The following is a 16,258-nucleotide window of genomic DNA, read 5'->3' as shown; positions in this document are numbered from 1 at the left end:
AGAAAACCTAATTTCTGCCGTTCAATACTGAACAAATTTAAACTTTTTAAAATTATGCAAAATGCAAAACGCTTAGCTGTGTCTCTAATAAAACCGCTGTAACGTCAGAGGTAACGTTCATATGTTGATTAATGGTTTTCTTTCGTTTTTGATGTACTGCAGAATATTTTTATAAAATCCCAGGCCAGGAAAACCACCTTCATGTTTTTCTGTGTTTTATCTTCAGCTACTTTGACACAAAGGCATCTGATGTGACGCTCACACCTTTGATAAAGTCTTGCGTGTGTCAGCTTCCTTTCTATAGATACAAAAATATGTAAATGTACTGATCTGAATTATAATATTTCTGACTGTCAAAATTTCCCAGATTCAAATCGAATTTAATTGAATCGAATCCAATCGAATTGAATCGAATCGTGGATCAAATCGATTTGGGACCTTGTGATTCGGAAACAAATCGATTCTAGAAATCAGTGACGATACCCAGCCCTACTGTGCATCACAGTGGACTTCAGTGAATTCAACATCCGCTCAGCAAGAGGTGAGACGACATGTTCTGCCTGAGGAATTTCAGTGTTTTCATCTTGTGCATGCTTCTTTCCATCATCCAGTCAGGTGAATGATGTTTTGTACTTTAGTTTACATTACTGACTTAAAAATATGCTGATTTTCTTATGTGACTGGATATTTTTTTGGTTTTAGGTCATGGTTCTGAGATTATTGGAGGGAAGGAAGTTAAGCCACACTCGCTGCCCTTCATGGCTTTTTTGACAAGCAAGAAATATATGTGTGGGGGGACATTAATCCACCCACAGTGGGTCCTGACGGCTGCTCACTGCTCTGGGTAAGAACCTGAGGTTCACTTTTCCTAAATTTCCAAATCAAAATATTGCAGTATTTATTTTTAACAGAAGATATGAAGTGTAATGCAGATGGAGATAATTAACATGCCCACAAACTGCTCCAATAATATCTTGATTTAGAGTGAGTACTTTATAAATGTTATTGCTGGATTTTCATACAGTGCAAAAATAAATATGATTACAGTTTTTCTCGATTGCTAAAACACATTTCTTGAAACTACGCCTCATATCCGCACAACAGTAAACACAAATCCATAACATCTCACTCAATTCCCCAAACATCCTATTTCCAGGTCAAAATGAAGCTCTACACCCAAAACTATTCACTCCTGCTGAAAAACCGAACTTTGCCCTCAGACATCAAACACAAGCCCTCAAAAACACACACACTACAACAGAGTTTTGCACACTGGTACAATTAATTCAAAACAATAGTTCCAAAACAATTAGGTTGCTTATGGTTCTCCCCTTCAAAACCCTTGTCACATGATAAACACAAAAGACGCAACCAATGTATGTACAGTGGCACATTGTCATTCATGTACTATACAGTACAACACACACCAGAAACATTATCCCACCACAGCATCTTGTCTTTGGTCTGGGTCAGGCCAGAGAATCTCATCCACATCACAGGCTATATTGGCCCCAGCCAGGCAGCGGGGGTAAAATCCTCTTGCATGCCTGATCCACCCCTGGCATGCATCTACTGATATGTCTAGGCAGGCCTCTTCCATGGCCTGAAGGAGGTGAACACGGACATAAGGTTCTCGGTCATACACTTTCCACCGCCATGCCGAAAATAACTCCTCTATCGGGTTTAGAAAGGGGGAGTATGCAGGCAGAAAGATATTAGAAAACCTTGGGTTATTGGTAAACCAGTCACGAACCAGAGCAGCGCGATGGAAGCTGACGTTATCCCACACAACAACGTAGTGAGGCTGCTCTGGCTGTGCTGGTTCCCTGTAGTCCAGCTGGAACATATGTTGTCTTAAACCATCAAGAAAAGCAAGGAGAAGCATAGTGTTATAGGGTCCTAGTACGGCATGGCGGTGGAGTACCCCTCGTTGGCTGATGGCTGCGCACATAGTGACATTCCCCCCACGCTGACCAGGGACATTTACAATAGCCCGATGGCCAATTATGTTCCTCCCCCTTTTCCTTCTTTTGGTCAGGTTAAAACCTGCCTCATCCACAAAGATCATTTCATGGGGAACAGGCCGTCCTTCAATCTCAAAGATTCTCTGCAAAACACATAACACAGTAGAGTCAATCGGTACCCTGAACCAAAGTTCAAGAGTGCTGAAATGGCAGCATAAACTGCCATGCTGTGATGGTACACAATACCTTATACAGTATCAAAACTCATACCTGAACATATTCCACACGTTGGTTTTTCACTCTGTCAGAGTTTTGTTCGAAAGGGACTCGGTATGCCTGTTTCATCCGGAATTGATTCTTTCGGAGGATGCGGTCAATTGTGGAGAGGCTGATGGCATTTATGCCTCGAAAAAGATGATCATCCTCAATCACTCTCCTTTGAATCTCTTGCAGGCGGATTACATTATTTGCAATTACCATGTTTACAAGTTCCCTCTCTTGCTCCTCCGACAAAAGCCTTAACCTGCCTCCACCAGGTGGTCGTCTCTGTGTCCTACAAAAATAGAAGCACTCATTACTGTAACTGTCACACATTCATTTTACAGGAAAATAATGGAAACATATTGAAACTCAAGACACATAAATTCAGTAACTTAAACGTTACTGTACAAAGCAGTCTTACTGCAAGTACACCTACCTGTTTTCCTCCCTGAAGGTTCTGATGATGGAGGCAACAGTGAAGCGACTCAAATTTGGTTGTACTCGTTGCCCAGCCTCCCTCATAGTCATCCCATGGACAAGGACATGGTCAACTAAAGTGGCTCGAATTTCATCCGAGACTGACTGTCTTCGTGCCCTTGCTCTTCCCCTTCCTTGTCGTCGTCGTTCTCCACCTCCACCTCCTTCACCACCTCCTCCTCCTCTTTCACCACGTCCTCTTTCTCCACCACGTCCTCCTCCTTCACCACGTCCTCTTTCTCCACCACGTCCTCCTTCTCCACCACGTCCTCCTCTTTCACCACGTCCTCTTTCTCCACCACGTCCTCCTCTTTCACCATGTCCTCTTTCTCCACCACGTCCTCCTCTTTCACCACGTCCTCTTTCTCCACCACGTCCTCTTCCTTTGCATCTCTTTGGATCCATTGTTTCAAACCTGAATGAGCTGACTTTGGCCCTTTTATCTATCCATCGCAGGTTCTGATTGGTGTGTGCTAAATTTTGACTCCTAGTGTTTCCACCTGGTTAATTGTGTGCTAATTGTGCTCAAGCTATGCTGACTTAAGTTAACATTATTGCATGCTAGTGCTTTCTACATGACTACATGGTGTAAGCACTGTAAAATGTAGGGATTTGTGTGTAGAGTTTTGCAGTACCAGTTCACCAAATTTGAGTCATGTGTCAAAGCAGGGAATAGTGTTTATAGTTCAGGGAAATGGGTGAGCTTTTTGACCAATAGCGTTTATGGTTTTGAAATTTTAGTTTAGAGGCCTGGTTATAGTGTTTAAGCAATCGAGAAAAACTGTAATATAAAGCTTTATAAAGGTAACTGATGTCTGAGCAACACAGTATGTCCACTAACTGTACTGTGAACATGGATGTATACTTACTTGCACATACTCGTAACGTAGGTCTTTGTGTTGCGCAGAGTTGCGCTCAAAGGGAACCCTATAGACCTGTTTCATCCGCGTCTTTTGGCGCCGGAGAACTCGGTCTATTGTGGCCAAGCTGACATCGTCAATGCTCTCAAAGTTGACATTATCGGCAATGACTTTGTCTCTGATCTCCCTGAGTCTGATGAGGTTGTTCCCAAGAACCATATCCACAATGAGGGTTTCTTGTGCGACTGTAAATATGGCAATCCTCCCAACTCTATGTGGCATTCTTTCAACTCTAAAGAAAGAAACATGTGTTGTCAATTGACATGTGTTACAATACAGTCACAACTGATTTGAACTCTTCCTCGTTGGCCTGCTTCTCTTCTTCCAGGGCCAGCTCTTCTCCCTCCTCTGCATCGAATTCCTCTTCCCCTGACTCTGCCTTCATCCATTGTGTTTGTTTGGAATCTGCACTCTGAACTTGCTTTTATACATGTGTTCACAGCATTAGCAACAAGTGTCTTTAATTTTGAGTCGTTGTGTGTAATGAATGACGCCAGGTATGTTCATTGTGTTCAAATATTGCTGACTGTGGTAAGCATTTTGCATCACATGAGCTTTCATTTGAGAATATGAGCAGAGTTCTTTTGCAACTTGTGTCTTTGCAAGGAAAGATGTGGTTAGATTTGTGACAACAGAGGATTGTGTTCTGTGAATTGTGTCTTCATGTCACATGTGTTTATGATATTGGTAAATGATGGCTAGATTTAGTAAATGTGTTTAAACAACTGGTCATTTGGTTTAGAGGATTGGCTTTTGTGTTTTAGCATTTGAGAAAAACTGTAATAAACTGCAGTAACACCAAGGCCACGATAATAGCTCCTCCCGATATGCATTCAAATATGTACAATGACTGAAACTAACCCACTGAGTAAACAATGGACTTTGAGCTTGGAAGCCACCTAAAGAAAGAACACACTGCTCCAAAAATTGGTCCCCCCCAAGGTGCACTTAATCAGCTAGCATAAACTGATTTAAGTCTATTAGCTGGAACCAACTAATCAACCCAGTGACGTAACGTTCTGTACTGACAGAAGATGGCGCTAAACATGTTTTTAAAATGTTAACTTTAAGCACTTATTTCTTAAGTCCAACTTGACAGACAGTTAAATCTATATCATTTTTTGAGAGCAGGGCTCAGTGATGTAAATTTTTAGTTTCATGTCCTATTTAAAGTGGGCTGGAACGATACCTGGCCAAAGGTCGTGGTATTCAGGAAGTAGTAGTGCTACTGAAGATGAATAAGGATAATGGTACTTTTTGTTAATGGTAATTAAAAGTACTTAACTGACCAGGTAATTCCAAATGCAACATTTCAGCAAAAACACCAACTGTGCGCTGTTTGTCATACTGTGTGTCTGCTAGCTAAAGGTATAGCTGCTGCATTTCCCAGAGAGAGAAACGAATGAGAGATAAAGAGGTTACATTTTAAGATAAGGACTGCTCAGTTACATCTGATAGGCTGGATATTTAAAGCTTACATGTAATGTGTTATATAAGTCAGATGCTCAATCTGTATATGATGCAAAGTTAAGCATTCTGAAAAAGAAACAGGCATATGTTGTCAAACATATGTTGTCAAACATATGTTGTTTTGCTGTGATGAATTTAAAGTAAAGAACACTGTGTGCTCTTTACTTTAAGCAGTCGTTAGTTTAGCGTATAATTAAAACTCATTAAGTCTCAAAAACACAGTTTCTATCTAATAAATGCTCCTTTGACTTCTCACTTGTTGGTGAAAAGCTGGTGGACTTGGTCTGGCAGGTTTACGCTTTTTTATATGGATACTCTTTATTGTATGGGTCAGTAAGTAATGTAAAAAATGATTGATTTTAGATCTGGTGCTGATTGACTGATTGATATGTAGACATAACTGTTTAATTCATCAGCTTGATTGCCAATCAGTCACACTGATCAAGATGGAAATTTATGGACCAACATAATCAGATTTTAGACAGATTTAGAATAGAATAGAATAGAATAGAATGGGCCTTTATTATACATGTATGACGAAATTATGGGTGCTCGACGCAAACTGCAGGAGTAAAAAATATATAAACAGTAAAGACGTCAGGAATAAATAGCAAAGAGAAGAGAGATATACAGTCTAGAGCAGTGGTTCTTAACCTTGTTGGAGGTACCGAACCCCACCAGTTTCATATGCGCATTCACTGAACCCCTCTTTAGCGAAAAATAAAATATGATTAAAAAATAGATATGTTTTTTACTGGTGCACAAAATGAGCCGTGCATGTCACGGCGGAGGCTCTGCCGAACCCCTGAGACCGACTCACTGAACCCCTAGGGTTCGATCGAACCCAGGTTAAGAACCACTGGTCTAGAGGACAATATAGAAATCACACAACAGAGAGCACATTTATTCAGCCTGGTTTTATTCTGTCACTTAACTGTTTCCTGAACTATCCATCAAACCATCTTCAGTTACAAACTACCAGAACCAAAATAAAACAAAGATACCTGATTAAAACTGAAGTGTCATCAATATTAATGAGGCTCGTGAAACTGTAGACAGGATATGAAAACTGAATAGATGATTGATCTTAATTGTAAAACTTTGGGGGATTTTTTTTAAGTGCCCCATTGGTCCAATAATTAACACATTGCTTAATATTGACTTCATATTCTCAGTTTGATAGCTGAATGTTTCAAATACAAATGAGTTACTAGTTACTCTGAAGAGAAGTTACCTAACAGAATAGAATAGAATCCGCCAGCACAAATAAAACCACCATGGCAAGTGTCGATAGCCCCTCCCCATTTCTTCTTCCAGACCTCTGTGCTGATGACAGATGCATCCACCACTCTCAGCTGGTTAACCACTGCACCATCCGTTCTAGTCATGCCCCACCCAGCCACATGGCACTGGCCATTTTGCTTTATTTCCATTTCAAGAGTAGGAAGTTGTAAATTGTAAGCGTTTGCTTGGCTTTACTGGTCTTGACAGCTGGAGATGGAATAAGAGAGTAAAAAAAACAACAAAAAAACTTCAGTAGATCAGTAGATTTCTGAAGTTGAATGAAAAACATAAAAGAGAAAATGATGATACATTTCTTTTTAAGCTTGCAAAATGTTTTATTCAATTAAACGTATCAAAAATATTCTAAAGGAGCTGTTCTGACTGGGATTACAGGTGTGACAGCTGATGCATATTAATGGAACATTTTTACATTTCTTATCACAAATTGCCTTAGAGAAGGATTGATTACTTACCCATCATCCCAGTGTGCAGCAGTAACTACAAAGTCCTCACTAACAGAAATCCTCCACAATCGTGACCGTAGTTGCTCTGCACCAAGGTCATATACAGTAGGGAATTCCTTGGGGGCTTTTCCCCCATTTATAACTTCACTTCTAAGCACTAAGGGCACTGGGAGAAAATTAATATAAGTTAAAGGATGAATATTCAGTTTTTAGTTTGCAGAAATGTATTAATATGTTGAAGTCCATCCTTTTATGTGGTTTGTACTTACGGACTTATATCCATTTTATCACATTTTGCTGAAATCATTTCATGGATGTCGTTTGGTCATTTTCCTGTCAGGATTTGTGTCGTGGGTGAGAGAAGGAGGACCCAAACGCTGGACTCACAGGTAGGTAGGTGAAGGTTGGTGTTTATTGCCGATGGAGTGAACAAACAGACAGAGGTAGGCAATGGCTGGCTGGCTGGCTGGACGACTGAAGGACTGACTGAAAGGCTGAATGGCTGACTGACTGAACGTGGGCGGAAACGACAACACAACCTCACGAGAACATCAATGACACGACAGAGAAGTGGTAAAACTGAGGAACTTAAATACACAGGCTGGATGATGACGATAATTGGACACAGGCGAATACCCAGCTGAACATAATAAAACAGGAAATGGCAGGAGTGGTGAAAACAGAACATGAACTGAAAACGCTGGGTCACCGACCCAGGAACCCTGACATTTCCAAAACACGTGTTTGAAGTTATCAGCATTCATCAACAACACACGATTTAAGTTAAAGGCGCTGATCAAAACTCGTTAAATTTACATCCCCTTTTCAGTAAAGGTCTTTCAGCATGGTGCTTTTTTTCCCTCATTGCCTTCAGATGAACTGTTGTGTAATTGGATAAATACCTTGGAAAGTATTACAGTGCAGCTGTCATGGTCCTGAATCCTCTGGCTCAGTGTTTATGGATTGTTGATTAATTTATATTCTTTGATTATTGTTATTCATGAGTTTTGGTTCTGCTTGCGTTATATTTTTAGTCCTAGGATTTCTCGGCTCATGACGAGGTGATTTGTGTATCTGTACTTTGTCATTTCCTTCTGTTCCAGGTTCTGTATGTTTTTGTGTTTTTCTTACAGGTGCAGATTCTTTGCACTTGTCTATCTGTGCGCTATCCTTTTATTATGTTTTCTCTTTTTTTCCTTTCCATTTCTTTTTCTTTCTCTTTTTCCTCTTGCCTGTCAGCTTATACACATTACACACAAACTGCAATAAAGGAAATAACACTAATAGAAATGAGTAAATAAACAGACAAAGAGACAAATGATAAAGGATATTTTTATTTCTGTTTTTGGTTCCTCTGATGAAGCGATCGCATTTTACATTTTAATAATGCAAAACCAAAACTTTACGGGTTTTTGTTATCACTATTTGGGTTTTTTAGAATTGAGTTGATCCACAGGCGGTATTTTGAGATGTCTGTAAAAACGTTGGGTACATCAGGATAATCACAGCTGTTGTTGTTGTTGAAGGAAACGACACCAACAGCTATTCCTTTGCACACCAGCGGGCCGCCTGAATCACCCTGTGAGGAGGAGGAAGACTTTTGAGTTGTCTTTTTAAGTTTCAGTTTTCGATAAGAGGCCAGCTTACAATGTCAGTGATTGGACGGGAAACATACCTGACAGAACCCTTTGTCTGTGCCATAACCACCTGCGCAGATTACATTAGCGGGAAGACCACGCCACAGTTCCTTACAGACCCTTTTGTTGACGACAGGCACATCCACCACTCTCAGCTCATTAACAGTTTTACCATCAGTTCTAGTTTTTCCCCATCCAGACACCTGACACACTTCATTTTCTCTTAGGTGTACTTTAGCAGATGGCAGTGGAATTATTTTTACTCTGTTGTTTAGTCGAACTTTCCTGGAAAGCTGGAGACAGCATTAGAAATGCTCGCACTGTTATGCAGTGTAAATAATTAGATCACAAAATGATGTCACCTTAAACCTTTAATGTTTCAGTATTAGTTTAGTTCATACTTACTTTAAGGAGCATGATGTCATCACCGAGCCAAGCCCTTTGATAAAATTTGGGCTTGAATTTCTTTTCAATTGTTATTTTTTCTTGATGGGAGTTCTTGAGATTGTGAGTGCCGAGTACAACATGCGTGGGTTTGCTGGAAGAGTAATCATTGAAATCAATACACTCTCTAAACCAGTTTTAATGCTGTCAGTCAGATTCTGCCTTTGGAGAAGAATAATGACTTACTGTTTGGCACAGTGTGCAGCAGTGAGCACAAAGTCTGCAGTGATGAGAAATCCTCCACATACATGGCCGGTGCTGCTCTGCACTGAGGCCATGTACAGCAATGAGTTCTCTGGAGCCGTTTTACCCTTTATGATGTCACTCCCATGTCCTCCAAAGAGGAAAAAAAGAACAAGTTGATGCTCCCGTCAGACTGTCAGAGAATAATGATCGATGATTAATTCTTACCAGCTTGTCCGAGACATGCGAAAACATGGAAGAACAGAAGTTTCTGCAGAGCGTGCATGATGCCATCAAAACACCACATGTGTCACGTCCACCCTTTTATGGTGCAGCTTGCTTCAATGACTTTTAACCACATCCTGTATGGTTACAAGGTAAGCTACACATACATGCATAATCTTTCATTATCAATATGAAACACATTTATAATTTTGCGATTGTGTGTATATATTTATTTTAGTGTCCAACACATATATTCACATTAATTTTCTTTCTTATCACCATTTGAGGCTCAATTTCAGATCAACTTTAGTGATTTAAGGCTTTTCAGCTTCCTGATTCAGTTCATTGGGCACCTTTTTGGGCCTCCTTTTCCTCTGAAATAGAAATAAATTGACTTAAAAATCTTTGAATTCAGTGAATCTTTTACACTGTCAACATTCGTTAGGGTTTTCATTTCCTTGTTTGTGACTATAAGGAGAAACTACACTAATTGAAAAAAACACCATTTTTTCAGAATAAGTTTTCCGGTCGTACACTGATGCAGTTACAGTAAATAAGCTGACTTTTCCTCTTTTTTTTGATTTAAGAGGAGTTGTGAGACTGATATGGAAATAGAGAAACAAGTAATCAAACACTTTAAGTGTCTGTCTGTGGTTTTCACAAGCACTTCCTACCTGTTCAGTTTTGTTCCACAGTTGTTTGCATCTAAACGCGTGAAAATTGACACGTTGGCTTGACACCATAAACTGGGTCACTGAAACCACAGTGTCACTGTTTAACCACCACCAGGGGTGAAACATGATCGAATTAGTACAAACAAACAAAATCACTTAAATAAATAAATAAGGATTGCTTTTCATTGAATTATCAGAGTGATAACTCAGAGGAAAACTAAAAATCAGTTGAAGGAGATCATTTATTATCACACTTATGATTAATCCGATTGTTTCGGTCATAAGCTCTCAGTGCCATGCCCTTTAAATAAATACACTTATAAATAAACTGTGAAATCCCAGATTGCTCATTAAGGTGATGATATTAAGGTAAGTGTAGAGGAGAGGATCTGGAATAAACTAAATGTGATTTATAATAACACAGGCCTAGCAACATGGCAATTTTCATTTCATTTCATGTTCTGAAACACATATCAGAAAGAAAAAAAATTCTATTTCAAATAAATGTTATAATTTTACTAAAAATATTGCACATGACTGTTCCTGGCCTGAATATAAACTTACAGTAAAGAGCATAAAACAAGCACCAAGCCCAGTGTACCTTTAAGATATGGGCTTGAATATGTTTTTAATAATTTTTGGGTGCCAGAATCAACATGTGTAGGTTTCTTGAAGGTTTACTATTTGCGAAATGATCAGTGCATTTTCTAAACTGTTGTAAAGACATATGTTAGAGACTGCCCGAAGATGTTTGACTGGCTCTCACTCAGTTGTTTTCAGCTGTGACCACAACCTCTCAGGCCTCCACAAACACGATCGCAACTGTTCTGCATCCAGACCACATCTGCTTTCACTTTACTGGGCTTACCACGTGACAGCTCTCTCTAGGGATGGGTATTGATAAGATTTTAACGATTCCGATTCCATTTTCGATTCTGTTTAACGATTCGATTCTCTTATCGATTCTTTTTAAAAAAGGAGAACACTAAGGTCAATTAGCTTAGAACTTTGTTTTATATCTTCTCTTTGAACAAGATAGAAATTTAGGAGTAACATGGCCTTACAAACCCAACAGTGAGATCTTAAGAGATCCACAGCCTACGGCTCTTCAATGGGGTGTCACAGGGTCCCCAGGAAAAAAAAATTGTAAATGTAAAATAATAAAATAAATATTCTTCTGTAGCAATAACAAAGTATAACAAATTATTCTGTAGCAATTACACAAGAATATCCAGTAATGTCCCTGCCTACAATTAAACACATTCACTTACCGAAAATCGGGGGCATCTGCTGTGGCAAATGGGTGCAAGCCTTTGACCACAAACTTAGTCACTGCTCGGTGACATTCGTCTATCCTGGCCTGAAAGGAGACGCTACCGGTAGACTGCAGCGAGAACTGCCAGCCAGACTCTGTCTCTCTCATCATGGTCACCTAAACGCACAGTAATGGCAGGTTTTGTAATATGGCACATCGCGCTAACATAAAATGCACTGTTAGTTGATTATTTACCTGCAGTATTAACGGGAGAGGACGTGCAAACGTTACCGCTGCTGCTGGGTTGAGATTCACGAGTCCGGAGCGGAATTAAAAACACGACATTCATTTAAGGTCATCGCGTGTTTTGTGAGCAAATGCTTTTGCATATTCGTAGTGTTTCCTCCTTTAAATGAAATATCTACTGTGAAAAGATTTTGTTTATTATTCAAATATGCTTTGCTTGTGATTGTGTAAACTCTGAATGACGATTCACCCTGATAAAACATGAAACCTTGCCTATGCTTATCAAATGCCTGTGAAGACAAGTTCCTGTGCAAAGAACAACGGAAAATGCCACTTAAGCAGACGTTTAGTATAGTACGGACAGAATGTTTAGTAAGATATGCATTTGTCAGTTAAGCAATATATTCTGAGAACAGGCGGAGACTGCCTCCGTCTGCTGTGTAACCTACATGCCTATATAACCTGCAATAAAGAAGAGTACTGTGTGACTCTCCCGAGAGTTCACCCATTGTACATATGATTTTTTATATTGTCTCACTGTGTCTCTGTTTTACTTTGGCAGCTTTCTATTTGGGAATTTTCCCCTGACATTTCTTGGTCCTTCGAAGCCGGATGAGACAGCCTATTTAAAGCAGCTCTCACAGAAAGCACCTCACCAGGTCCCGTCGGTACGAGAAGCCCACGTTGCAACGTTTTACAAGCGGTCCGCACCGTCGGGGGCTGATCAGGTGCATCTGAAGAAACCAGCGCCAAGGTAGGACAGACCACTTTGAGATAATAAAGGTTTGCGCAAAAACGAAAACGAAACTTAAGACTCGTCCAAGACAGACTGGAAGCATTAAGCTCGTCCTGAGGACTGGTAGTCAGCTCGCCCGCAGAGGGCTGGAAGCAGTAAAATAAAAATAGACTCGCCTGTAAGACGGAATTGGTAGTCCTGCGTGGACTCATTCCGCAGTTTAAAAAGGCTGGAAGCACTACGCTCGCTTTAAGGAAGCTGGTAGCGTGAACACGCGTTAAAACTGTCTGTCTTTTATTGTTTTTGTGGTGGAATAAGTTGATTTCTACAGCACAATAAGGAGGCTGAACTATTCCACTGATTTGTTTACTGTTGGTTGCTGAAGTACTGGTGAATCGAGAGGAAGGTCGTGTTTTATCACGTAAAGGTGACACCGCTTTTGAGAATAGCTCAAAAGTAGAAGGGCGTGTCAGCCACCTCTCTCTGTTCTCGTGCCAGCGAAAGCGCCGCAGGTGTGTGTGTGTATTACTAAGCGCTAAATAAACAAAGAACTATCAAATAAAATAAATCAAAAATTAAATATGGGAAATAAATCTACAAAACCCGAATTGACTGCAGATGAACAATGGTTAGAGAAAAAATGCCCTGGTGCAGGAAAGATAAGCGCAAATAGGTGGAGAAATCCCAAAAAAACAAACTGCACCGCCTGGGAGGGGAACTGTAGCCCTGGCCAAATACAGCAATTAAGTAAATGCCTACACGCAGAGATAGAAAAGACTAGTGGCAAAAAGAAAGTCCTGCGCATGTTCGAATACGTAAATTTCTTTGTGCCATGGCAGGAGGAAAGTAAGAAGCGTGAAGAGAAAAGAAACAAAAAGCAAAATAAACAAAGCAAAAAGCCACCTACCGAAACCACCAATCCTCCTCTTTATCAAACACCTCCCTCAGCCCCGGGTCCCCCTGATACTGAGCAACCATACCCCCCAAATCCTCACCCCCCTGTTTCAAAAAATCCCTTTGTAAAACCACAAGACCCTTATGTCTCAGCGAGACAACAACTGGACCTAATGACCCACGAAGACCCACCGCCATGGCCTCCAGGCCCGTTAGGGCAATTTCCGTTAATTCAGGCGCCAAACCCAAATTTCGGGCGAATAACCGGAGAGCCCCCACAAACGCCAGGTGGGGCACTCCCCAGGGATAGACATCCCTTCACATACACGTTTCTACCGTGGTCGGCCGAAGACAGAAAAAACGTATTAAAAGACGTGCCCCCTTTAAATGAAGGACACCAACAGTGGAGAGATGCAGTAGAATTAATCCGCTCCAGTTGGATGCTAAATGGCCAAGAAATGCTACAGGTCCTACAGGACCTATTAGGCCTCAAATTGGCCCGAGTCCTCGGAAATTACACAGGGCTAAGACAAGATGGCACCATGTTCCCAGCAGGGGACCCAGACCTAGCTACAGCCCTAAATGAGGTATATGAGAGAATTAGAACAACATTAGCGCCTAGGCCAGATTACGGAAAAATAGGAGAAACAAAGCAAAAAGAAAACGAGTCTGCCTCTGACTTCCTAGACAGACTACGACCAGTCTTCAGACAAAACTCAGGGTTAGATTACGAGGAAGGCCCAGAGAGACCTTATCAACAGCAGTTAAAAAACGCATTCCTAAATGGCCTTCTTCCCTCAATCAGAGCTCATGTAGAAAAACACTGGGTAACAATGAACACGGGCAACCTCGCGGATGCCCTGCAATATGCAGAACACGCCACTCGAGTCTTAAAGAAAAAGGAGAAGGGAGGGGTGTTTACTGTAGACCCAGAAACAGGGTTCATAGCCTTTGCAGGTGGATATCAGGGACCCAGGCGTGGACAGGGGCAGAAGAACAACAGAGGAAGGAAGAGAAATGCAGGCTACAAAGGGGATAGGAGAGATAGAGAGGACAGAGATAATCGTTGCTATAACTGTGGGAAAGAAGGGCACTTTGCCAGAGGTTGCAGATACAAAAATGACAATCAGGATAAGTGGCTACCACGAGAAGAGGGAGAAACTGAAATCTTCAATATAGAACAGTTGCCCCTAGGATCTGAACATAAACCCACAGCAATCATCCATGTAAACGGTCAACCAATGACTATGCTTTGTGATACTGGAGCATGCAAAACAGTATTAAATAAAAAGCCCAAAAACTTAAAGCATTCAAATGATACCCTGATAGTCAAATCTGCATCAGGACACACCAGTGTGAAATCATTAACAGAAAGTTTAACACTGGAGCACAAAGACAGCGGCAGGAGCTGTAAAAACCAATGTATATATGATCCATCCTGCCCAGTCAACCTTTTGGGGAGAGATGCTCTAGAAAAACTTAAAATAGGAGTAGTTCCAGGGCCAGAAGGAATGTATGCAAAAACAATGCTGTGCGAGGGACTAGACCCTCAAGTTAACGAGTTGGTAGTGCATGAAGGAGAAGGTGTACCCAGTCACTACTGGACACTGGACCTACCCCCATTAGAACCTTTGCAAAACATAGCTAACCGCTACCTACCAGGCCACTCTAGAAAGCTAAACTTCTCTGAGTACCACAACACCCTGAGATTCAAACAAAGTCCAGGTCCTGACCGCAGTTATGATCAGCAAGTACACCGTCTAGGTCCACAAAAAACTCACCCTGCAACATCTGTACTGGAAAACAAAGAAATAGTTTTGAGCAACCAACTGCCGCGTGATTCTCTCCCAGTCTCTTCCAGGTCCTGCTCACAACACCCACAGCATGCAGGATTGCTGAACGACCCTCGTGGATTCATCAAAGCCACACAAAGAAGGTTGAACCAATCCAAGACCCACCAACATCTCCTTAAAGTGAGTGATAAGTTTAGACTCTGGTCCTCCCCAACCTCTAGTGTTCGCTCGGTGGGGGGTAGGGTGATCAGTGGCAACACTCGTGATCCCACTCCTCTGGCTGAGGTCTACTCATTAGAGGCTACGGGTGTGTCTGGTGGTCGAGAAGAGGAGAACACTCACAGGAATGGAGATGCTAGACAAAGAACCCAAGATTCCACTGAGGGAGAAAGGAGAGATGGACATAGACGACGTCAATATTGGACAACAGGATGCCAGCTGACAACAGTCACAACCCTGTGCTTCATGTTTGTGTTCTCAGTGTTCCTGACAATAGCCATCGTATCCATGAACATGGCCAGCACCGATAATCCCTGTGATCCCCACTGCCAGCAGATCTATCGTCAGTACCCAAGTGTGACATGCTCAGAACAAAGCGCTGTCCCCAAACAAGATCATCGCACCACGGAAAAAGTGGAACTAACCCGGAAAAAGCGCAGTTTCTGTAGAGGATACTGCTACGGAGTGGCAGGGGCCAGGAAATATGACAACCCATGTAACCAAACTGCAACCCTGAAGAAGACCGAAGATCTATACCTATGCTACCACAAAACCAGTTTTTTCTCTGCAGTATGGATCCCACTAAACTCATTCCACATTGGAGGCTATCGAGGTGACAAGTGGAACGAATATGACTGGTACCTGTCAAGCACGGACTGGGACCAAGGCTAGGACACAGTCTTCACCTACACTGGCAACGACTGGACCGTAAGAGCCCTGATCAACAGGCTGATAGCAACTGCCATTACACCAGACCCTGTCAGCCCAAGAGAAACTATGACGTTATTAGAACACACTGACACTGACACAGACACTGATGATGAAGCTGATTCAAATGAAGAGATTGATGCCCTGCGCATAACTGTGATGCAACACCGAGTCGCACTGGACATGATTCTGGCTGAAAAAGGAGGACTCTGTATACTCTTTAACAACACATGCTGTACGTACATTCCAGATAATGTTCACTCTTCCAACATGACCGACGCCTTACGCACGCTGAAACAACTCAGGGACGCTCAGCAACAGGACTATGTCACGAACACTGAAGATTGGCTTACCTGGCTGTTGAGTGGTTCCTGGAAATCTCTTTTAATAAAAGGACTGGTTTT

At 41.5% G+C, this 16,258-nt stretch overlaps 3 protein-coding genes and 1 long non-coding RNA gene across 4 annotated transcripts; 2 read left to right on the top strand and 2 right to left on the bottom strand.

Annotated features, from left to right (window-relative positions):
- Positions 1–494: 494 nt before the first annotated feature.
- LOC112843810 (uncharacterized) lies at positions 495–1,847 on the top strand. Its single transcript, XR_003216330.1, has 2 exons — positions 495–615; positions 703–1,847. It is a non-coding gene; the product is annotated as an uncharacterized LOC112843810 (long non-coding RNA).
- On the bottom strand, positions 1,264–2,861 carry LOC109197026 (uncharacterized). Its single transcript, XM_019351957.2, has 3 exons — positions 2,662–2,861; positions 2,235–2,517; positions 1,264–2,107 (listed from the first exon to the last, which is right to left on the bottom strand). The coding sequence occupies exons 1-3, from the start codon at positions 2,751–2,753 to the stop codon at positions 1,436–1,438; spliced, it is 1,047 nt and encodes a 348-aa protein (XP_019207502.1). The 5' UTR covers positions 2,754–2,861; the 3' UTR covers positions 1,264–1,435.
- Positions 2,862–8,158: 5,297 nt separating this feature from the next.
- Positions 8,159–10,157, bottom strand: LOC100694966 (mast cell protease 4). Its single transcript, XM_003451345.5, has 5 exons — positions 9,333–10,157; positions 9,108–9,255; positions 8,883–9,015; positions 8,516–8,770; positions 8,159–8,419 (listed from the first exon to the last, which is right to left on the bottom strand). Exons 1-5 carry the CDS (start codon positions 9,409–9,411, stop codon positions 8,243–8,245), a joined length of 792 nt encoding a protein of 263 aa, XP_003451393.2. The 5' UTR covers positions 9,412–10,157; the 3' UTR covers positions 8,159–8,242.
- Positions 10,158–12,740: 2,583 nt separating this feature from the next.
- LOC109197025 (uncharacterized) lies at positions 12,741–15,994 on the top strand. The gene is made up of 2 exons (XM_019351956.2): positions 12,741–13,581; positions 13,918–15,994. Exons 1-2 carry the CDS (start codon positions 12,822–12,824, stop codon positions 15,816–15,818), a joined length of 2,661 nt encoding a protein of 886 aa, XP_019207501.1. The 5' UTR covers positions 12,741–12,821; the 3' UTR covers positions 15,819–15,994.
- Positions 15,995–16,258: the final 264 nt, after the last annotated feature.

Source organism: Oreochromis niloticus, linkage group LG23 (assembly GCF_001858045.2).
Source record: "Oreochromis niloticus isolate F11D_XX linkage group LG23, O_niloticus_UMD_NMBU, whole genome shotgun sequence".
Lineage (NCBI taxonomy): Eukaryota > Metazoa > Chordata > Actinopteri > Cichliformes > Cichlidae > Oreochromis > Oreochromis niloticus.
The sequence above is the reverse complement of the archived record's forward strand: the minus strand, read 5'-3'. Positions and strand labels throughout refer to the sequence as shown.

What these genes read in the sequence shown, in the direction of transcription:
- LOC109197025 (XM_019351956.2), top strand. Translation starts at nt 12,822, where the DNA reads ATGGGAAATAAATCTACAAAACCCGAATTGACTGCAGATGAACAATGG. An exon ending in CCGCTCCAGTTGGATGCTAA is followed by an intron (nt 13,582 to 13,917) that starts ATGGCCAAGAAA and finishes ACGCATTCCTAA; the next exon opens with ATGGCCTTCTTCCCTCAATC.
- LOC100694966 (XM_003451345.5), bottom strand. Translation starts at nt 9,411, where the DNA reads ATGTGGTGTTTTGATGGCATCATGCACGCTCTGCAGAAACTTCTGTTC. An exon ending in ATGACATCATGCTCCTTAAA is followed by an intron (nt 8,771 to 8,882) that starts GTAAGTATGAAC and finishes TGCTGTCTCCAG; the next exon opens with CTTTCCAGGAAAGTTCGACT. An exon ending in CAGACAAAGGGTTCTGTCAG is followed by an intron (nt 8,420 to 8,515) that starts GTATGTTTCCCG and finishes TCCTCCTCACAG; the next exon opens with GGTGATTCAGGCGGCCCGCT.
- LOC109197026 (XM_019351957.2), bottom strand. Translation starts at nt 2,753, where the DNA reads ATGACTATGAGGGAGGCTGGGCAACGAGTACAACCAAATTTGAGTCGC. An exon ending in ACCTTCAGGGAGGAAAACAG is followed by an intron (nt 2,518 to 2,661) that starts GTAGGTGTACTT and finishes CTATTTTTGTAG; the next exon opens with GACACAGAGACGACCACCTG. An exon ending in AACGTGTGGAATATGTTCAG is followed by an intron (nt 2,108 to 2,234) that starts GTATGAGTTTTG and finishes TGTGTTTTGCAG; the next exon opens with AGAATCTTTGAGATTGAAGG.